The sequence below is a fragment of the Haliotis rufescens genome, unplaced genomic scaffold (assembly GCF_023055435.1).
Source record: "Haliotis rufescens isolate VD_foot unplaced genomic scaffold, xgHalRufe1.0.p SCAF_11, whole genome shotgun sequence".
In the NCBI taxonomy this organism is placed as follows: domain Eukaryota; kingdom Metazoa; phylum Mollusca; class Gastropoda; order Lepetellida; family Haliotidae; genus Haliotis; species Haliotis rufescens.
Window position 1 is genome coordinate 37,605,399 of NW_025963791.1, and position 24,160 is coordinate 37,629,558.

The following is a 24,160-nucleotide window of genomic DNA, read 5'->3' on the forward strand; positions in this document are numbered from 1 at the left end:
TCTGACTCAATGATGATTGTTGAAGAATCTCATTGCTATCAGGTGGCCCAATCACTTGTCATTTACAGCTGGGAAATTCTTTTATAATGTGTCATATAGGAGTAAATGAATGCCATTGTAACACAGCTGGACTGTTATTGACTTCGCTAATATCAGCGCAAAAGCCCCGTTAACCAATAAGCGAATGCACAAATATTCATTTTATTGAAATTAATACTGAACAAATGATTTTGAAGGCAATAATCCCTCTTCCATTCTTTTCTGATTATGCATCTCGTATCAAAATATACACAATGTAAAAAAGTTAAGCACACCCCTATTTCTGAACCATGACAAATGGTAAAAATCCTGGCATTGGATGACTAACCACAGGAGCTGGGCGATACCAATGTCATCGAATAGAACAAACATTTGACAACAAACAAAGAAGATATTGGTGAGTTGTGATTGAAATTTACTGACAAAAACATCATGGTAACACAGGTACTATTTTTGACCTTAGACAACCACTCCTGATGCAATGCTGCTTCCAATTGGCGTAAATCGTGTACAGGAGGATCTCGTGCCTGTATGCGCCGCCCCAGAATATACCAAATATGTTCAAGGGGGTTCAAATCTGGGCTCATTGCTGGCATACAGGCACAAGATCCTCCTGTACACGATTTACGCCAATTGGAAGCAGCATTGCATCAGGAGTGGTTGTTGTTGATCCATCAACACATCCAACGTCTGACTGGAGGCATGAGACGTAGGGTGTAATGTGTCATCCGGGCACGTGGCGGTTATACCCGCTAGTGATCTATTTCACCTGTCATGTAGAGACTTTAAGGAACATTTTCAGATGAAACATCAAACGTAGCTCGTTTACTTAATCCTGCAGCTCCATACTTTTTTGAGGTATTGTCTAAGGTCAAAAACAGCACCTGTGTTACCATGATGTTTTTGTCAGTAGCTACGGGAAAAGGAATATTATAATTGTAATCAAACAACAAATGTATACGAAATCATTGCTGAGTGGTTTCGTGTCATTTGTCAAAAAGAGGGTATCATTATTCTTAGAATTATTGACAGAGATAGTATCTGAAATATTGGCTGGCATGTCTATATATGTCAGGACGATATCAGGACATTTTAAAGGTATTGGAGAAATTCTAAAAGAACTTAGAATGACGTAAAAAACTTTAAAAAGTTGAATTTTAGAAGAGTAAAATAAGATCATTTTAGAACTACATGTTTCCTGGATTTATGACTAAAGGGCCGATTTCTGAACTTAGGGCTAGCATATTATCGTACGTCAATAGCAGGATAATATCTAATCCTGGTGGTCTATGTCGCTGGTACCTCCTCCATGGTTTAGTGGATAGAACGTCTGCCAGGAGAGTGGAATGTCGTGGGTTCGATCCCCGGCCTCGTCATACCAAAAGACGTTAAAATGGTATTTGCTGTTACCCTGCCTGGCGCACGGCATGCAGGGGCAATGACTGGTCAGCTCGGAGTCAATATACTGTGTCTGAGTGGGGTATTCCTGTATAGCACTTTTAAATCGGCGTTTGTCCGGACTAGTACAAGGAGCCACACACATACGTACATGCACATCACTATATTGGTGCAACAATCTTGAACGAGACGTTAAAGCCCATTTCACCTCACCATAGAGCTGTAAAACTGCTGAGTGAAACACATGTAAACTAATCGGACGACCAAAACATACTTTACCATAGCTTTAAATTACTCCAGATTAAAAAAAATAAAAGATAGAAGCATGACTGTTGTCCGAATTGAGATGGGATAGCAAAAACAAGTTTTCAACGTGATGGACAAAGGGCACACACATCCAAATATCGCCCAAGTTTAATGACACATCGCATTAATAGCGTGTATGACCACTCCCTGCTACAAGACACCTCAAAACTCTCCGGTGCACAGAAAAAGTCAGTCGTCTGATGACTTGACGTGGGATACGTCGGTTGACGTTGTTGGATGTCAGGACGTTCTGTACGATCGGGCTGTATGGAGTCAGGTGTTGTCATGTTTGTCAATGCTTGTCACGTGGCAGCTATTGTAGAAATGGTAGGGCAATCGTACGAAGATTGTCATCCTTGTAACGCTGAGCTGTCAAACTTCCGTTAATGATGACCAGTGGTGTCACCTCCTGCCCACAAATTCCTCCCCACACCATAACACCCCATCCACCATACGGCACGACCTCCTGAACGCAACATGCCGCCGTTTGCTCTCCCCTTCGGCGGCGGTATACACGTCTGCCCTGTCTGTCTGTAACGTTGCATCAGTTTAGCTACAGCAGAAACAACAAAATGTTCTAGCATTGTGGGCATGGTGGGTAGGTCCCATCTGTATCATACCCAGGGCCGGTTGGCGTTGTTCGGGTGTCAGTCGTGGCATTTGTGTGGTGGTTCTTTCCAGCGTGAGTGTCTGACATGTCGTATCTATCATTTATTTACCCTTATTGCACTACACCTTATGGCACTGGCTGTCTTCAAATCTTGTTGGAATCTTGTTTCGTCGTTGTTTTAATGAAACTGGCTATTCTCTGGTAACAAATGTTATATTTGGGATAACACTTTCTTATTAAGTACATATTCTCGTACTTTTTGGGGGGTTGAGTCCCGTCCCTAATGACATCCCAAATATAACATTTGTTACTTTGACCACTTTCTTAATGGCATTGTGTATTCATATTCTCTGGTGTTGATATTTTATTTTGGATTCTGTACTTGGAACAATGCACAATGTCTTGAACAAGATAACAGCAAAGCTAAGTAACAGCGAGTTATTTAGTGAGATGAAAGCCCAAAGCTATGCATATCCTAAACGTTAACCACGGGTGCTGACTGGAAAGTCATATTTTCTGTTTCCCGCTGATATCGTACTTTGTTGGCTTATAATAAACCATTACAGGTAAACATAGTTTACCAGTCTGATGTAATGTACGGATTGCAGCCTCTATTTTAGTTGCTGTCCCTGACGGAATCTCCCTTGCACACTGATTTGGTTCAACGACCACGATGCTTATTAGAACCACGCTAACATACTAGAAATGGAAAACGTAGGCGAAACTTAATACTACCCACGAGGTATGCACACAATAATGGCGGTACCAGGTGTTACTGGTCATGTCTCATAACTTGTAAAACAATCTCAACATCATACCTGACATTGAATAAATCACATTATCAGTATTAATACACCCTCCATTATCAAGTGTATTACACACTTCAGTGTCTATCCCTCACATAAACTGTTGATTGCCTTTTCACATTAGTTCCACATTGACAAGGCAAAATTACGACAGATGGTCATTTATGGGGTAATATCGCTTCTTGACGCTTGTTATTCTCTTGAAAATGTTTTGATATTAGGTGAAAATGTCTCTTTTTATATTTGTAATAAACAAAATTAATTTTCCGGCTGACACCTACACAACAGGTATATAATATATTAGAAATTCTATGTGTCGTGTAAAATAACATGTTTCTCTCATCGAGTGACGGGGGAAAGGAGATATTTTCACGACATATGAAATAGCCTCAATATCTCCACTCTGCTATGACCCATTCGCCCCCATACCTTCATTTAGAGTCAAGATTGACTGACATGACGCTAAAATAATCTGCACAATCAAATTAAACTGAAAGTGCTCTTTCATGATTGACATCAGCCGCGATATCATCAGTACTCGAGCAACCTTGTTGCAGGACGCGTCTAAGACAACTGGAAACACCTTCACAGGAACCCACCAACATGAACGGAATGGCGAATGAATTCCATGCTCTCTCACATTGTACCCATTCCAATTACAACAGGAAAGTGTACCTATCACGTCTGTATCGAAACAAACCAACCTTTTATTATTTTAATCATCTGTTTTAAGAACGCTTTGTGTTTTATTTTAACTGTACACAAAACACAAAGTTTTCTTAAAACGCTGGCTTTTGAAATTTTAACTTAACAGAAAACACTCAGACCACGAAAATGAACAGCTCAGAGGTGGCCGTAAAACCTAAAAAGGATGACATCTCCATTGGAGAACACAAATAGAAATGGTAGATCCTGAATCCGTGATATTATCCCCGTCGTGTTTTTCGCTAGTAGCACAAAATCACTTTTTAATTGATCGCCAAACTCGAATGTCCACGGGCTGCGTCAGACTCGGTTGCTAAAAACACTGACGACATATGTTTTATGACGACGTGCTGAGCAGTTCCTCTTCGGTGTGGACCGGCCTTGAAAAAAAACAACATTTCCAGCAAAGATTGATTTCATAACAGTGATTGAGCATGACATGCATCAACCAAGTCGGGCGAGCCTGACCACCCGATCTCGTTGGTCGCCTTTTACAACAAGCATGGGTTGCTGAAAACAAATTCTAACCCGGATCTTCATGGGTGAAAAGGGGCCGGTAATTTAAACATGTACATACCTGTACAGAGGGCAATTCTTGATTTAAACAAACGATTGCATTAAAACACACTGGAAACAAGCGATTACAGTAAAACACGCTGGAAACAACTGGTTACAGAAAAACACGCTGGAAACAACCGATTACAGTAAAACACGCTGGAAACGACCGATTGCAGTAAAGCACGCTGGAAACAACCGATTACAGTAAAACACGCTGGAAACGACCGATTACAGTAAAGCACGCTTGCTTCAAAACAACGGTGGGTGAGATATCGCATTAAAAACCCTGAACGAAACATGACATAAAAACATGCTGGATGTAATAATGTAATCAATAGATTCAATGTGCTTCCTGCCTTATTTTGTCTTGGACTTTAGAAACTGTCAATGACGAATAACATGAAACATTATAATTTTTTACCTTTTTTATATTAAAAATTGGAACTTGTTTTGTGTGTATCATTTTTGCACAGAGGTCATGTACGATAACTGAAACCATTAGACTTCCATGTTCGCCAGAATGCCAGACTATCATTGTATAATAATGCGAATCTCTTGTTTGTGTCAAGAAAATAATCTGTTCAACGACCAATTATCCGTTTGTTGATGGTACTGCATTTTAAGGGTTCATTGATACAGGACCATGGCATAGTTTTTTTTCTAAAACATACACTAATTTCATCATGTTTTCTAACACGTTTCTTACACCAAAGGTTGCTTTGAAGTATCGAGGTGTGTTCGTGTGTGGAGGATCTCTGCTGAAAGGTTCCTCAAACAAGTGGTATATACTTACAGGGGCTCACTGTCTCCAGTAAGTAAAGTAACCTCTAGCAAGTGGTACATTGTATTTACTCACGGGGGCTCACTGCCTCCAGTAAGTAAAGTAACCTCTAGCAAGTGGTACATTGAATATACTCACGGGGGCTCACTGTTTGCAGTAAGTAACGTTACGTCTGGCAAGTGGTACATTGAATATACTCATGGGGACTCCCTGTCTGAAGTGAGGTAGGTAACCTTTAGCATGAGGTACATTGAATATACTCACAGAGGCCCACTGTCTGCAGTACTTAACGTTACATCTATACCTGTGGTACATTGAATATGCCACGGCGGCTCACTGTCTTCAGTAAGTATGGTCTAGCAAGTGTTACATTGTATATACTCACAGCGGCTAACTGTCTGCAGTAAGTATGGTCCAGCAGGTAGTACATTGTATATACTCATAGGGGCTAACTGTCTCCAGTAAGTATGGTCAAGCAAGTGGTACACTGTATATACTCACGGGGGATCATTGTCTGTCGTAAGCATGGTCACCACTAGCAAGTGGAACATTGTATATACTCACCGGGGATCACTGTCTGTTGTAAGTATGGTCACCACCAGCAAGTGGTACATTGTATATACTCACCTGGGATCACTGTCTGTTGTAAGTATGGTCACCTCTAGCAAGTGGTACATTGTATATACTCATAGGGGCTAACTGTCTGCAGTAAGTATGGTCAAGCAAGTGGTACACTGTATATATTCACGGGGGATCATTTCTGTTGTAAGTATGGTCACCACTAACAAGTGGTACATTGTATATACTCACCGGGGATTATTGTCTGTTGTAAGTATTGTCACCACCAGCAAGTGGTACATTGTATATACTCACCGGGGATCACTGTCTGTTGTAAGTATTGTCACCACCAGCAAGTGGTACATTGTATATACTCACCGGGGCTCACTGTCTGCAGTAAGTATGGTCTAGCAAGTGGTACACTGTATATACTCACAGGGGCTAACTGTCTGCAGTAAGTATGGTAACCTCTAGCAAGTGGTACATTGTATATACTCAGGGGGGATCACTGTGTTCCGTAAACAATGATACTTCTAACAAGTGGTGAATTCTATAAATTGTATGTATCCCCAAGGACTGGAATAAGGAACGAAACGTTTAACAAATGTGCAGGGAGGTTTGAGGATAGTATTTGTTTTCTCCGAGAACGGTTGCCCCAAAACATGCTCTATGTTCCAGTGGATAAGTATCATCCGATTTGGAAGTCGTCCTTGGTGCTCATGACATGTCCACGGTTACTAGCGTGTAAAGGAAACAAAACAACGATTCATGATAAGTGAAGGTGCCTACATTGCTGACTAAATGGTGTGTGACATAATTTTCAGAACTGCTTTTCAGTTTGAAAGTTAATTCTGTTTTAGCACCTTTGCAGTAATGTTTCGGTTGGAACATTCAAAAGATGCCTCTACGGCACAACAGGGACATGCCCCACTTCTGTATTATATCATTATGCCTCAAAGTGAGATTGACCAATCAGAGATCAGAACTACGAACCCCATATGAGCTTGTGTACTGTCAGTAAAAATCCAAGATGGTTGTGCCTGACTTAATATGAGGCCGAATACCGTCAGTTACAGCCATTTTTGATTTTCCAACACCAACCTCACTTATTACACATGAAGATTCTGGTACACTGTTTTGTTTTTATATCATCAATCGCCATGAGCATTATTTTTTGAAGAAACCACGTTCGTGTCTTTATTTATAAAGAATATACAAAACAAAGGCTCAAAGCGCAGGTCTCTGATTTACAAATAACAACGTCATTGAACATAATATAGGATGACGTCACAAACAAGAAACGTGACGCCAATGACGTCACATAGCAATAGAATAGATAGCAGCCCGTCGTAAGGGAAATCGGACTGCTTTCAAATTTCAGTGGACCACAGATTTCTGATAACGAGCGGGCATTTTTTTATATAATTCTATCCATTTTAGGTATAACATTTGTTTAAACGCTCACATTTAGTGCATTATATATTCCATGGTTAACGTTTGTGTTTACATTAAAGCGTTGTATCGGAAACATATGTACTGTCATTTATACAGGTTGTAAGTGTTAAGTTTTCAATTTGACATGACATGTGCGGTAAAGATGCCAAATAGTGTAAAGTTTTAGGCATATTAAATTCGTTATGGTGTCTGTTTTTGCCGTGTACGGTGTCAAATTAGGTTAGCAGAAAAATATTGGGCTCCGATGCCATTCTCTATTTTGATCATATGTCCCCGTGTTTCCCTTTTAGGTGAACAAATGACTTGCCTTTGCATGTGTCTGTGACAGGTGCCACCACATTTTCGCAAACACCTGGTATCATTAATATTTGATAGTGATAGTGATAGAGTCCAAATCGCACAATCGACTCTGCTTTTAACAGATATTTCTTATGAATGTGGAAAGGGTTTTTGTCGCTTGTATCTTGTTCATATTACAATAGTTAATCTATCGTGGCATGACCTTAGTGATATGGAAGCATCTGCAGAGAGTGCCCCATCAGATATGCTACAAGTAGTGGAGAAGCCAGTCATGTCTCAGCAAACATGTGAAAGTATCTACGGTACTGACTATCACAACTCGTCCATGCTGTGTGCAGGCTACCCACAAGGAGGGAAGGATTCTTGCAAGGTTTGTGACATAGCACCACATTAAAATATTTTAGGGTCTCATGTAGCTTCAATCATGGTTCGTGTCAACTCTGCAAAGTACCATTTGGCCCCATAAAAATATTTAGATTTCCAAAAATTATAAAATCTAATTTCACAATTTAGATCACATAAAGACAAGAAACACGAACAAGTTAATGGTCATCAGGATGGGTTACATTCAGCTGCAAATTATTAATTCACATATTCACAATATTTTATGGAGACGGTTTTTTTTATCAAGATGTAGAAAAATTAAAGAAGGTATAGCCTTTTGGTTTTTTTTATTACATTTTATTACATTGACACCCACTTCGATGTCCCACCTCATTTGCTATAGACCGCGTTTGTATATTTTGACATACGGATAGGCTAGTATGTAATCAATACGTTAGACTGAAACACCCAGTTTTAGGTTTACAATAACAATACGTCAATGAACCCATTGATATTCAGAATATCGTCATTGTCGAATGTCTTGAAAGAGGCCTGTCTAAGTTCTTCAATTCCGAAAAGTGTTGCAAGCTGGCAGGAATCGGTATTTCCAAAAAGATATCAAAACCGCACTTGACGAGTAGAGTAGAAACAGGCCTGGTTGAAACGCCCTCTTGACGCTTGTAAAGGTACAGTCAGTGGTCAGAAACTGTCCCATCCAGGAACTTCTAGAACGATCAAACCTGCACACCACAAGGGCAGATAACTCTAATTCTCGTACAAACCATTCTGGGAATCTCAATTCATTGCTATTGACTACGTTTCAAATATGGCCACAACAGCACTTTACCAGTAATTCAATCATATTGCTGCGGCTGACAATTTCTACAACTATTTACGACAGTTTCTACCGCCACTAAAATGACTTACACATAACAATATGTCTTCTGTGTGTGTGCATCCAATCAGTTCATCCCACAAACTATAGAAATATACTAGCCACATTAAGAAACTGTGCACGGAGAAATATATGAAATATAGGTTTGAACACAGCAATTATTGGAGACATTCAAACGCTCATGCACGTGCCATGCGATATGACGTCATTGATGGGGGCCTATGGACGTGCAATGTGTTACTGCACGTGCAACCTGTGCAGCTGTACACAGCATGTGCAACTCAAAATTCGCTGTCACTTTGGAAAGCATGATCTGTGGTCATTCAAAAATTCAAAACTTCTCAGGCGCAGACACAAGCATATCACAAGCTAATCATGCCAAGATTGACAGCTGCACAGCGTCATGAAGCCATTGGAATGTTTCGAGCGGGAATGGGGCAACAACAGGTGGCAACACATTTCCAATGCCATCGTAACACAATATCGGCATTGGTGAGGCGTTATCAGAACACAAATGACGTTGCCGACCACCCACGTTCAGGACGTCCCCGAGTAACGACGCCAAGACAGGACAGATGGATTCGAGTTACACATCTCCGACACAGGTTCCAAACGGCAGTAACGACGTCCCAGACGATTCCTTGACTGCGCTCTATCCATCCCAACACTGTCAGAAATCGTTTACGTCAGTACGGGATTCGACCACGACGCCCTGCCATACGTCCCATCCTGACACACCGTCATCGAGTCAACCGTCTAAGATGGTGTCGAAATCATGTTCGCCAACCTCGAATATGGTGGAGGAATGTTGTCTTTACTGATGAATCGAGGTTCAACATTTCCCACAGTGACGGGCGCCAACGTTTCTACCGGCGTTTGGGAGAACGTTATGCACGCAACTGTATTGTGGAGAGGAATCGTTTTGGAGGTGGCTCTGTGATGATTTGGGGTGGGATAACAGCACGGCACCGAACCCCTTTGGTGGTTGTTCAGGGCAATCTCACCGGTGTTGGCTACAGAGATCAGATTCTGAGGTCTGTGGTCATTCCTTTCCTGCAACGTCATGGCCCGGGATTGACATTTCAACAGGACAACGCTCGTCCTCACACGGCTAGGGTCGCAATTGATTTCCTTCACCATAACAATGTCATGTTACTGCCATGGCCTGCAATTTCTCCAGATCTCTCCCCAATAGAGCATGTGTGGGATGAAATGGAGCGCCGTCTGCGTCGTCTTCCACATCCTCCAGATAACGTCCGTGACTTGGCACAGGATTTGAGGAGGATATGGCAGGCCATTCCCCAGGCCTTCCATGCCAATTTGGTGGACTCCATGCGTCGCCGATGCACTGCTGTGATTCACGCACAGGGTGGTCATACCCGTTATTGGCGTTGTGACTTTGTCGTATGACCCCCTACTCCATTTTGATCTTCTGACGTCATCGTAACAGATGTTGTTCAGGTCCCGTTGACATTTTGTTATGGTCCGATCATTCAGCTGCTACAGCGTCTGCATCATTTTGTTCTTGCTGTGTTGTATTTTAATCCAGAATATATTTTCTCCGTGCACAGTTTCTTTATGTGGCTAGTATATATGAATTATATACATAGCTAACAATACATCTAAGGGTAACCGTGCATACTTAGGAGGTTGCCTATTAAGGACAATTGTGATAAGAAGGTGTATTATTTTAACACAAATGGTTGTATTTTTAACGATTTATCATAATTTTGCTTAGCAACATCTGAAGAAGGTACACCATTTTAATGGTAAGAATGTTAACTCAGTGGGATGCCTGGGATGGTGAAATATAAATTAAAAGATGTTATGTTTGTTGTTTAACACCACACTCGGCAATATTCGAGCCACAGAAACAGATAATGGGTGGTAAGGTTTCGAATGAATAGATCGACCCCTTTGACAGGATAGAATGGCAGATGTTCATGATGGAAAATAGATTGACTGTTTTGTTACATATATTTAAATTAATGTATTCCATTGAATTCCCCTATGAGAATTAACATAACAATGTTTTATTACATTTCAGCTCAAGCTGTCAGCAGCTGCAATGTCAACACGACTCACTTCTCATCAGCACAAATCCATGGGCTTGGTTTTTCTCATATATGCAAATACTCTCTCTTTTAGTTTATCTAACCAGTATCTTACTTGATTTTGCAAAATAACAAATCTAACCAATGGGCAGTTTCCGATAGTTTATTACAACTCAAATACCAGTTTGTCTTTATGCATTTATTGTCTTCTCAACCCACTGCCTGGTACTCAGGGTACTGGCGTAAACAGCTGGTGAATTTGGCTCTGCACAGCCAAAGCCCCAGCTGACGGTACCTGCAGGGATGGAAATTAGTTACATGTACTTTTACTTCTGAAATTTATGTACAAACATAGACATGTTCAACAATGAATAATCGCGATATGGATGCAATACTGCCGATGCGATGTAAAATTTTAACTCACTCACTCAACAATGAATACAGCTTGCGTTGTAGCATTGTAGTCGTACTATTCGACATTAACGTTGGGATGTTCACATTCTACTCATGTTTGAAACCCGGTTCAAATATACCGCACATCCTTGAATAAGCGCCAGTTAATATATTTCGGAAGGCCCGTATCCCCAGCGTTTGTGTTTTAGCAAAGAGGAGTCATAATTATCTGACCGGACTGAAAGCATATGTCGTGGTTCGTTATCCTTCGTCCGTCCGTCGTTAACAGTTTTGGTAGCAGCTTATTCAAGGATGTAAGGTAGGGTAAACACTCTCCTTCTGTCTTCGCGAGGACATGCAGTACTTTAGGACTCGCTGTAAGATGAACACAGATGATGACACTGGAAGCAGTTTTAGAAAGAATTTAAATATGTGACCATGAGAATGAATGTCAAGAAACATACCGATAATTTCCATACGGCTGTTCTGGTAGCACATTAACGGCCCTCCGCTATCTAACTGTAAACAGACATTTAAACAAACTGCACATTGAATGGAAATGGACAGCCATGAAAAGGAACGTTAAGTTCCGAGGAACACGTCCAAGGATAAGCTGGTCAGGATAATAATCTCACAGGAACGAAAGAGAAGTTTCAATCCATCCGATTCTTTGCGGATACACGACGAAAATCCATCAGGGTATCCTTTAATGGATAGATACCCTCCTGGATAGCCTATCCGTATGTAAAAATATACATACGCGGTCTAATGCAAAAGAGGTGGGACATCGAAGTAGGTGTCTATGTAATAAAATGTAATAAAACCCAAAATAGGCTATACCTTCTTGAATTTTTCTACATCTTGATAAAGAAAACCGTCTCTATAATATATTGTGAATATGTGAATTAATAAATTGCAGTTAAACGTAACCCATCCTGATGACCAGCAACTTGTTCGTGTTTCTTGCCTTTATGTGATCTAAATTGTGAAATTAGATTTTTTAATTTTTGGAAACATAAATTTAAATATAATTATTTTTATTGTTGAGAAATACTTTTTAGAAGGCCAAATGGCACTCTGTTTTTGCAGAGTTGACACGAACCATGATTGAAGCTACATGAGACCTTAGAATATTTTAGTGTGGTGCTATTTCACAAACCTTGCAAGAATCCTTCCCTCCTTGTGGGTAGCCTGCACACAGCATGGACGAGTTGTGATAGTCAGTACCGTAGATACTTTCACATGTTTGCTGAGACATGACTGGCTTCTCCACTACTTGTAGCATATCTGATGGGGCACTTTCTGCAAACACAACAACGACCAATTTTCAAAATGTCAAAACTTTTACAATAAATAGTTAAGTTACTGTATTAAATTATAGCACTATGATATTCTGCGATTGTTATTCTACTCAAGTGAAGTTAAAGAACATAAAGCAAGATGCTTTCATATCATTAGGGTCATGCCATGATAGATTAACTATTGTAATAAGAACAAGATACAAGCGACAAAAACCCTTTCCACATTCATAAGAAATATCTGTTAAAAGCAGAGTCGATTGTGCGATTTGGACTCTATCACTATCAAATATAAATGATACCAGGTGTTTGCGAAAATGTGGTGGCACCTGTCACAGACACATGCAAAGGCAAGTCATTTGTTCACCTAAAAGGGAAACACGGGGACATATGATCAAAATAGAGAATGGCATCGGAGCCCAATATTTTTCTGCTAACCTAATTTGACACCGTACACGGCAACAACAGACACCATAACGAAGTTATTATGCCGAAAACTATATTATGTACAAATCACGTTGCTATTTGTAAATCAGTGACCTCCGCCGTGAGCCTTTCTTCTGTATAATTTTAATAAAATAAAGTTACGAACGTGGTTTCTTTAAAAATTAATGCCCATGGCGATTGATGATATCATCGAAACAAAACAGTTTACCAGAATCTTCATGTGTAATAAGTTAGGTTGGTGTTGGAAAATCAAAAATGGCTGTAACTGACGGTATACGGTCTCATATTAAGTCAGGCACAACCATCTTGGATTTTTATTGACAGTACACAAGCTCATATTGGGTTCGTAGTTCTGATCTCTGATTGGTCAATCTCAAGCATAATGATATAATACAGAAGTGGAGCATGTCCCTGTTGTGCCGTAGAGACTTCTTTTGAATGTTCCAACCGGAACATTACTGCAAAGGTGCTAAAACAGAATTAACTTACGAACTGAAAAGCAGTTCTGAGAATTATGTCACAAACCATTTAGTCAGCAATTTAAGCACCTTATCTTATCATGAATCGTTGTTTTGTTTCCTTTACACGCTAGTAACCGTACCTACGGATGTTGTACCCCATCCAATTACATAGCATATGGCACCAGACACGGGCTTGCTTGCAGCAACACAGCCAAAGTTGATTTCTGGTCGCTGTATTTGAGGAGGATATGCCAGTTCCATCAAACCTGTGTCGTATTCCAACGTGATGGGGTTGAATAAGGGATGATTCATTGTTTGCTTAATGGCGATGGTCTCGGATGAAGGTTCATTTATGGACATGTCATGAGCACCAAGGACGACTTCCAGATCGGATGATACTAATCCACTGGAACATAGAGCATGTTTTCGGGCAACCATTCTCAGAGAAAACAAATACTATCCTCAAACCTCCCTGCACGTTTGTTAAACGATTCGTTCCTTATTCCAGTCTTAGGGGATACATAAAATTTATACAGTTTACCACTTGTTAGAAGTATCATTGTTTACGGAACACAGTGATCCCCCTGAGTAAATACAATGTACCACTTGCGCGAGGTTACTTTACTTACTGGAGACAGTGATCCCCCTGAGTATATACAATGTACCACTTGCTAGAGTTTACTTTACTTACTGCACACAGTTAGCCCCCGGGAGTATATACAATGTACTACTTGCGAGAGTTTACTTTACTTACTGGAGACAGTGATCCCCCGTGAGTAAATACAATGTACCACTTGCTAGAGGTTACTTTACTTACTGGAGACAGTGAGCCCCCGTGAGTAAATACAATGTACCGCTTGCTAGAGGTTACTTTACTTACTGGAGACAGTGAGCCCCCGTGAGTAAATACAATGTACCACTTGCTAGAGGCTACTTTACTTACTGGAGACAGTGAACCCCCGTGAGTAAATACAATGTACTACTTGCCAGAGGTTACGTTACTTACTGCAGACAGTGAGTTAAGTGAGTAAATACAATGTTCCACTTGCTAGACTTTACTTTACTTACTGCACACAGTGAGCCCCCGTGAGTATATACAATGTACCACTTGCTAGAGTTTACTTTACTTACTGGAGACAGTGAACCCCCGTGAGTAAATACAATGTACCACTTGCTAGAGTTTACTTTACTTACTGGAGACAGTGAGCCCCCTGAGTAAATACAATGTACCACTTGCTAGAGTTTACTTGACTTACTGAACACAGTGATCACCCGTGAGTAAATACAATGTACTACTTGCTAGAGTTTACTTTACTTACTGGAGACAGTGAGCCCCCTGAGTAAATACAATGTACCACTTGCTAGAGGTTACTTTACTTACTGCAGACAGTGAACCCCCGTGAGTAAATACAATGTACCACTTGCTAGAGTTTACTTTACTTACTGGAGACAGTGAGCCCCCTGAGTAAATACAATGTACCACTTGCTAGAGTTTACTTGACTTACTGAACACAGTGATCACCCGTGAGTAAATACAATGTACTACTTGCTAGAGTTTACTTTACTTACTGGAGACAGTGATCACCCGTGAGTAAATACAATGTACTACTTGCTAGAGGTTACTTTACTTACTGCACACAGTGATCCCCCTGAGTATATACAATGTACCACTTGCTAGAGTTTACTTTACTTACTGGAGACAGTGAGCCCCCGTGAGTAAATACAATGTACCACTTGCTAGAGGTTACTTTACCTTCTGCACACAGTGATCCCCCGTGAGTAAATACAATGTACTACTTGCCACAGGTTACTTTACTTACTGGAGACAGTGAGCCCCCGTGAGTAAATACAATGTACCACTTGCTAGAGGCTACTTTACTTACTGCACACAGTGATCCCCCTGAGTAAATACAATGTACTACTTGCCACAGGTTACTTTACTTACTGCACACAGTGATCCCCCTGAGTATATACAATGTACCACTTGCTAGAGGTTACTTTACTTACTGGAGACAGTGATCCCCCTGAGTAAATACAATGTACCACTTGCTAGAGGTTACTTTACTTACTGGAGACAGTGATCCCCCTGAGTAAATACAATGTACCACTTGCTAGTGGTTACTTTTCTTGCTGCAGACAGTGAGCCCCCGTGAGTATATACAATGTACCACTTGCTAGAGGTTCTTTACTTACTGGAGACAGTGAGTCCCCGTGAGTATATACAATGTACCACTTGCTAGAGGTTACTTTACCTTCTGCACACAGTGATCCCCCGTGAGTAAATACAATGTACTACTTGCCACAGGTTACTTTACTTACTGGAGACAGTGAGCCCCCGTGAGTAAATACAATGTACCACTTGCTAGAGGCTACTTTACTTACTGCACACAGTGATCCCCCTGAGTATATACAATGTACCACTTGCTAGAGGTTACTTTACTTACTGCACACAGTGATCCCCCTGAGTATATACAATGTACCACTTGCTAGAGGTTACTTTACTTACTGGAGACAGTGATCCCCCTGAGTAAATACAATGTACCACTTGCTAGAGGTTACTTTACTTACTGGAGACAGTGATCCCCCTGAGTAAATACAATGTACCACTTGCTAGTGGTTACTTTTCTTGCTGCAGACAGTGAGCCCCCGTGAGTATATACAATGTACCACTTGCTAGAGGTTCTTTACTTACTGGAGACAGTGAGTCCCCGTGAGTATATACAATGTACCACTTGCTAGAGGTTACTTTACTTACTGCAGACAGTGAGCCCCCGTGAGAATATACAATGTACCACTTTCTAGAGGTTCTTTACTTACTGGAGACAGTGAGCCCCTGTAAGGATATACCACTTGTTAGAGGAACCTTTCAGCAGAGATCCTCCACACACGAACACACCTCGATACTTCAAAGCAACCTTTGGTGTAAGAAACGTGTTAGAAAACATGATGAAATTAGTGTATGTTTTAGAAAACACCTATGCCATAGTCCTGTATCCATGAACCCTTAAATTGCAGATTACCATTAACAAACGGATAATTGGTTGTTGAACAGATTCTTTTCTTGACACAAACGAAAGTTTCGCATTATTATATAATAATAGTCTGGCATTCTGGCGAACATGGAAGTCTAATGGTTTCAGTTATCGTACATGACCTCTGTGCAAAAATGATACAGACAAAACAAGTTCCATTTTAATAAAAAAGGTAAAGACTTATAATGTTTAATATTATTCGTCATTGACGGTTTCTAAAGTCCAAGACAAAATAAGGCAGGAAGCACATTTAATCTACCGATTAAATTTTTACATCCAGCATGTTTTTATATTATGTTTTGTTCAGGGTTATTAATGCGATATCTCTTCCACCGTTGTTTTAAAGCAGTGTCGTTTCCAGAGTGTTTTACTGTAATCGGTTGTTTCCAGTGTGTTTTACTGTAATCGGTTGTTTCCAGCGTGTTTTAATGCAGTGTCGTTTCCAGCGTGTGTTACTGTAATCGGTTGTTTCCAGTGTGTTTTACTGTAATCGGTTGTTTCAAGCGTGTTTTAATGCAGTGTCGTTTCCAGCGTGTTTTACTGTAATCGGTTGTTTTCAGCGTGTTTTACTGTAATTGGTTGTTTCCAGCGTGTTTTGCTAGATCGGTTGTTTCAAGCGTGTTTTAATGCAGTGTCGTTTCCAGCGTGTTTTACTGTAATCGGTTGTTTTCAGCGTGTTTTACTGTAATTGGTTGTTTCCAGCGTGTTTTGCTAGATCGGTTGTTTCAAGCGTGTTTTAATGCAGTGTCGTTTCCAGTTGTTTTTCTGTAATCGGTTGTTTCCAGCGTGTTTTAATGCAATCGGTTGTTTTCAGTGTGTTTTGATGAAACCGGTTGTTTCCAGTGTGTTTGATGCAGTGTCGTTTCCAGCATGTTTTACTGTAATCGGTTGTTTCCAGCGTGTTTTAAGGCAGTGTCGTTTCCAGCAAGTTTTACTGTAATCGGTTGTTTCCAGCATGTTTATCTGTAATTTGTTGTATCCAGCGTGTTTTACTGAAATCGGTTGTTTCAAGCGTGTTTTAATGCAGTGTCGTTTCCAGTGTGTTTTAATTCAGTGTCATTTCCAGCGTGTTTTTCTGTAATCGGTTGTTTCCAGCGTGTTTTACTGTAATCGGTTGTTTCCAGCGTGTTTTACTGTAATCGGTTGTTTCCAGCGTGTTTTTCTGTAATCGGTCGTTCCAGCGTGTTTTAATGCAGTGTCATTTCCAGCGCGTTTTAATGCAGTGTCGTTTCCAACGTGTTTTACTGTAATCGGTTGTTACCAGCGTGTTTTTAATGCAGTGTCTTTTCCAGCGTGTTTTACTGTAATCGGTTGTTTCCAGCGTGTTTTAATGCAGTGACGTTTCCAGCGTGTTTTACTATAATCGGTTGTTTCCAGTGTGGTTTACTGTAATCGGTTGTTTCAAGCGAGTTTTACTGAAATCGGTTGTTTCCAGCGTGTTTTAATGCAGTGTCGTTTCCAGCGTGTAACCGGTGGGGCAGTATATGATCCTTCCCTTTCCTTTAGATAGGTTTAGTACTTCATATAAGAGATCAGAATGAGTTATTGTTGTACTTACCATCCATGGAAACGAATGAGGTGTTGCTATTTGCCCTCCAACAATTCGTTTGTTGTTTCCTTTAGGAAGGGTTGAGTAATCAAAACCGACACTATTTGTACCACACCCTGGAGAATCCACATCACTGAATATCCCTGTAATTGAAGATGTAAAGGCACATAATACGTACGCATCATGTTGCCTTGGTAATCGAGCAAGTAAGTTTACCGATCATTATCACATACGTCTAAGCACAAGTGTTGCATCTACCAGAGCTTAGACTGTCGCAGGTGTGGATATGCATACGGACATTGTAGTTTGAGGATGACCTGTCTTTGTCCCGTTGCAGAAAAAATGCAAACTAACGAAATGCAAATGTGTATGAGTCTCTGGGCCTTCAGAGATCCGTTCCACTAGGCGATCTTAGAAAAACGACTGTCCTATCCCCCGAACGTTGACATAGACTTACAATAGCAATAGAGCTGATATTGCTTTTGTGGAATAGGCCAAAGGGCCTTTGCAATATGAGAATTTTGAGAGAAATGCTTATTTACTTGGTCTTCTTGTCCTTGTATTTGACGTATGGGTCAAACAGCTAATACAGAATGTTGTCTCTGTCATTCAGGCAATGATTCAGTAGTTAAACTGAAAGTTTTTTTTTAAATCCTACCCAATGCCTTTTTACAGCACAACTTTTAGTAAAGCACATATCTCAAACCGGACACCAGACACATGTCAAAGCTTCAATGATAACAAGCAGTACAAACAATAACAACCATTCTAAAATACTTTGCTTAAAGATCAAAGGCTCAAGTTGTACTTTATCCTGCGATATTTATCAGATCTTAACGGTTGCATGCTTGTCACGTGCTGTGCACCAATGTATGTCACGTGCATAGACAAAGTTTCACTGAGGAAATTGTATTTGAAGTCACACACGTGATCTATAAAGATAGCAAGGGTAGATTCTGCCAAATTTTCGTCAAAGGTTGAATTCAGGGCTGTTATTAGGTACCTCTACTTTAAAGGGAAACCGGGAAAGGAGATACATGATGAATTGTCAGATGTTTATGGTGACAGTGCACCTTCGTATGCACAGGTCAAATTCTGGGTTGCAGAATTTAAGAGGGGTCGGGTGAACCTGGAAGATGAGCCACGCCCTGGAAGGCCTGTAGAGGTGACCAATGACCAAACCAGTGAAACTGTGAGACAACTGGTTGTCAAAGACAGGCGAATGAAGGTGTCAGAAATGGCCAAGGCCTTGGACATTTCAGAGGGTAAATGTCCATACCATTTTGCATGATCGTGTGGATATGAGGAAGCTGTCTGCCCGATGGGTCCCGAAATGTCTGAGTGATGATCAGAAGGCTGCACGTGCGTCAATGTGTCAGGCACTTTTGACGCAATGCAGTGGGGATGCAGACAACTTTATGGAGAGAATTGTTACAGGTGATGAAACCTCGGTACACCACTATGACTCAGAAACCAAAGAAGAGAGTAAGCAGTGGACTGGCTTTGCTTCACCCCGTCCCAAAAAGTTTAAGACTCAACCATCGGCTGGCAAAGTCATGGCACCCATCTTTTGGGATACCAAAGGGGTCTTGCTCATTGACTACTTGCCACGTGGCCAGACTATTACTGGAGAGTACTACTCCGATCTCCTGGACGGTTTGCGGACTGCTATTCTTGCCAAACGTCGTGGAAAGATCCCAAAAGGTGTGCTGCTCCAACATGATAATGCCAGAGTGCACACCTGTCGACTTGCCGCAGTGAAGCGGAACGGGTTCAAAGTATTGCCTCATCCACCTTACTCACCAGACCTGGCACCAAGCGACTACTTTCTCTTCCCAAACTTGAAGAAAGAACTGCGTGGACGTCATTTCCGGTCCGATGATGAACTTACGACCCCATGGTTTCTATCACAACGGGCTTTTAGCTCTCACACATCGCTGGACAAAGTGCATAGACCTCAATGGTGATTATGTGGAAAAAGAAGAAGTGAGGAGCAGTAGCAAATAGGTTAGGCTGGTTATATATTGAATGGCCCTCGTATTGGCGATGTAATGAGCAGTATGTTCCACATGATATGGCCCACAACATCCAGATTGTCCAGGTTAAGATGACACATTTTTATTCAGCTGTATCGAGAACTACCACTCCTAAACCCCACTCCCATCCCCTCAAATGGCCGGCCCCTAACAATTCATCAAATACAGATAGATACATACACCTGCTCATATTATATCGAAGGTTATCCGTAGGCGAACATTTTACATGTTTGGTTATTAATTGACAACATAATATCTTTGCGAATTAGTTGTGTGAATATTTTATTGACGGTGGATCAAATCATGAATTGTTTTCTCATTCAACCCTGTTTTTAAAAAAAACAAATGTCAATAACTAAGCTCTAAATTAAGCAATAGTTTGTATTTGCTCACCTGTAAACATCGACCCCAATATGAAACAGAGTATTAGTGCCATAACTTCTCTATGGACAGCCTGAGAACCGAGAACCTGTGGATCGTGAACTCTTTAGGCTTGGATTAGGCTTCAGTTTGAGGACAGATAAACACGAGACTGATTAAAAAGGCCGCGCATTGCGCTGATTCAGCATTTTATGTCATATACATAATAACAATGTTATATATAAATAATTTTAATCCCAAAATATACCGGTGTAGTTCGGATCGCCATCCTATGAAATTTAATAACACCCACATGTGATCTAAGGCTTACACAAATAACAGAAATTGGTGAAGATATGATATATATACATGTATATACACAATGGTGTTAAGTATTATTGAACTAACATGTTCATTACTTAACTTATTTATTTTCAAAATACCATGCCCGGTTTAGAATACGTCCCCTGTACTCTTATTACTTATTGAATGAGACTAAATTGGATCGTGGGGTTGGGCTTTCTGTCATCGTACTACGACGGTGTTGGACGTTGGACATAATATCATCCACTGATTTGTCTGGCCAAGATTATTTAGCTGACAACAATCTCATTCACATTGGCAATACAAATATTACGATGACCTTTCAAATGGTAAAGAAGAGGACTAGCTGCCGAACATTATTGGTAAATATCCACAATGTCGCTCGAAACTGCTCCACTTTTCAGCTCTGTCTTACATAGTACAGTCGAATATCACATACTATTGAAACAGAGCTCTTGCATGATACGGCCGGTCCAGTCGTCTAAAGCGCCGTTGTGCAGTTTGCGCCCACATGATCGAGGGATCGATTCCGATTCGCCCAAATTGTTTCTAGGTTTGTCAGCACCATGCCGTGTTGATTGGTTTCACTTAAGGGATAATCGTCTGAGACTTGCAACACTTCGGACCGTCCTACATCAAGCTCAACCGCTGTGACATGACTTGAACTGTTCAAAGTGGCTTTAAAACCAACTCACTCACTCAAGAGGCGTAAGCATATACTCCGAAATGACGTCGTGTATACATGCTAAAGAAGTTGACGTCCATAATCTCTCTCTCCCTCTCTCTCCCTCTCTCTCTCATATGCTTGCCGTAAAAGGCGACTATGCTTGTCGTAAGAGGCGACTAACGGGATCGGGTGGTCAGGCTCGCTGACTTGGTTGATGCATGTCATCGATCTCAATTGCGTGGATCGATGCTCATGATATTAATCACTGGATTGTCTGGTCCAGACTCGATTATTAACAGACCGCCGTCATATAGCTGGAATATTGCTGAGCGCGGCGTTAAACCACAAACCAACCAACCTGGACTCACTCACTTCCTTTTACTACACATGGTCTTTGTAATCGCACTGGGCAAGTCATTTGGCACCATTTAAGGGATTTTACGTGCTCATCAGTCCGAGAATCCAATAAATATATGAAACATATCTTTCATTAAGTTCTGTTGACTGCTGTGATGATATGAGGACTTCCCGATCTTGGACGATTCACTGTGTTGTGGCGTAGTTACTACGTAGCACAAAAAGCAAGAGCTTACACTCAAACCCTCTCTGCTGCATTTTTATAGTTTTAATCTTTAAATAATAATAATAATATTAATAATAATAATAATAATAATAATAATAATAATATATAAAGCGACAAAAGCCTTTCCATATCCAATAGAAATCTCTGCATAAAGCAGAGTCGACAGTATGAAAATGTGTTTGTGAATCACTTGTAAATATTGATGATACCAGGTGTTCGCGAAAAGGTGATCGTATCCTGCCCCCTTTGCCACCCGTCACAAACACATGCAAAGGCAAGTCAATTGTTCACCTGAAAAAAAACATATGGTGCAAGTCAAAATAATGAATTGCATCGGAAATGTCCTCCACACTTTTTGAAAGCTTTACTGAGGCTTTGAATGTTGTAACCTTGATCAAACAACTTGTGAAATCTTAGTAGAAAGAGCATGCTTGGTTGTATCTCAGAAGCTATGAAATGTAAGCACCAAAGGCTGTAGCTGTTGGAATATTGCTCGACATGAAGGTAAAGTTGACTATTGGAAAGTTGGAGTCATCCCTTTTGTCACACAGTCTTGTGGAGAATGTTTTTTTCACTCTGAATCTTTATGCATAGATCTAAATATGAAACATATGATGCGGTCTGACTGGTCTCCTTTATTTCTTGTTCAGGTGGGTAAATCATTGGAAAGGAATTGGCTATTTGATGTTTTTTGAACGATATCAGATCATCGATATACCTGAACTATGAGTTAAACTTCGTTGCCAAATTACTTGTTTGGGCTTTGCCTCCCCAAGTAGAAATTCTGATTCATATACATACAGAAACAGATTAACTTTCTGATAGAGTGCATCTGTGTCTATTTGATAGACTCCAACCATCTCAAATCTTTCATAGTAACAGGCTCAGGCTAGGGTTAATCTTAACGTCACGAGAAAGTAGGATGTGAAAACCGTCACAGGTGAGGGATGAAGTCGCAAAACACGGCCGACATTCACGACTTGTCACGGGGATATTCGCCGATATTCATCCTATAACGATAAGATCCTCATCGGCGTTAAGGAGACCCTGTCTGTTATCTTGCAGATGTGAAACGACAGCATGGGGTGGAATTTAACAAGGCCATACACACTGAAACATCTGTAGGTCGCAAGATGGACTATCTTCTCCCCTCCGATCTGTCAGGGTATACTCATCTTCTTCATGTACCAACTTTGCTAGCCTGCTTCATCAGATCTCGTGTGCATCTGTGTGGATATATTCAATTTGTGTGTAAAGATGTACTTCTGTGAATAAATATATGGAACAAATACACATACAATAAATCTAGTTATGTCACATTTATATTCAATCAGGTTATGATATGTACATAATGATGTATGACTCGTCAGGTGATGAAAGTGAACTGTGCCACAAAACATGACCTTATTCTGCAGACTTACAACTACATCCCAGAAGCTCCTGCATGACTTAGACGCTTGTGGTTGTGCAAACCACAAAGGGAATAAATTGCTGTACCTTTCTCAGTGAATAATTCTTTGCATGCCTCATCCACTCCTGTACAGATACTGACCCGTTCATACATTAAGACGACAAAACGGCCAGTGACGGGCATCATGTTCTTCACGTGTTGTTTGGTTGGTATATCACCATTGCGATTGAAAGCCTATGTTGCTTCATCAATACACGTTCCATGTTTCCTATGCTGGTTTTCGCGTTTTCCAGCAAAGGAAAATGTCTGGTCACAGCCAGTAATTGCATGAAAAGCTGGAGTGAAAGGACCAAGGAGTCTAACAATGTCACGAACAGCCAAATATCTGAATAATTTGCCAGTTCTAAAAGCTATCCAGAGGTAGTATATATTCTGTCGAACAATGCAATGGCCAAAACAATGACATCAGTATCAAAAGATCAAAGATATCTATCATCATGCCAAGTTTCATACATTTATCATAAATTGCACAGCTGACAATACATCTATCATGAAACGACTGGACTGTCCAAAGTACGCATTCGAAACTTTCCATATGGTGCAATTTTTGACGCCTTCACAATTACTCAACAGTGCTGTCGACCTACAGTTATGGCAGCTGTTTCGACAAGGAATCAGCATATCTTGTCATATCCCATAAATAATTCAAACGGGAAATTTATTTCAAACTTACATCATGGAATGCATATATCCGACATATATAAGCTAATGCGTAATGTGAATGTGACATCACCGTCTGCGATTAGTACA

General features: G+C 40.6%; 1 protein-coding gene across 1 annotated transcript; it reads right to left on the reverse strand.

The window, feature by feature from the left end:
• Positions 1-10,938: 10,938 nt before the first annotated feature.
• Positions 10,939-20,551, reverse strand: LOC124122151 (trypsin-like). Its single transcript, XM_046485274.2, has 7 exons — positions 20,399-20,551; positions 17,979-18,112; positions 16,206-16,303; positions 13,529-13,794; positions 12,342-12,484; positions 11,647-11,701; positions 10,939-11,084 (listed from the first exon to the last, which is right to left on the reverse strand). The coding sequence occupies exons 1-7, from the start codon at positions 20,439-20,441 to the stop codon at positions 10,981-10,983; spliced, it is 843 nt and encodes a 280-aa protein (XP_046341230.2). The 5' UTR covers positions 20,442-20,551; the 3' UTR covers positions 10,939-10,980.
• Positions 20,552-24,160: the final 3,609 nt, after the last annotated feature.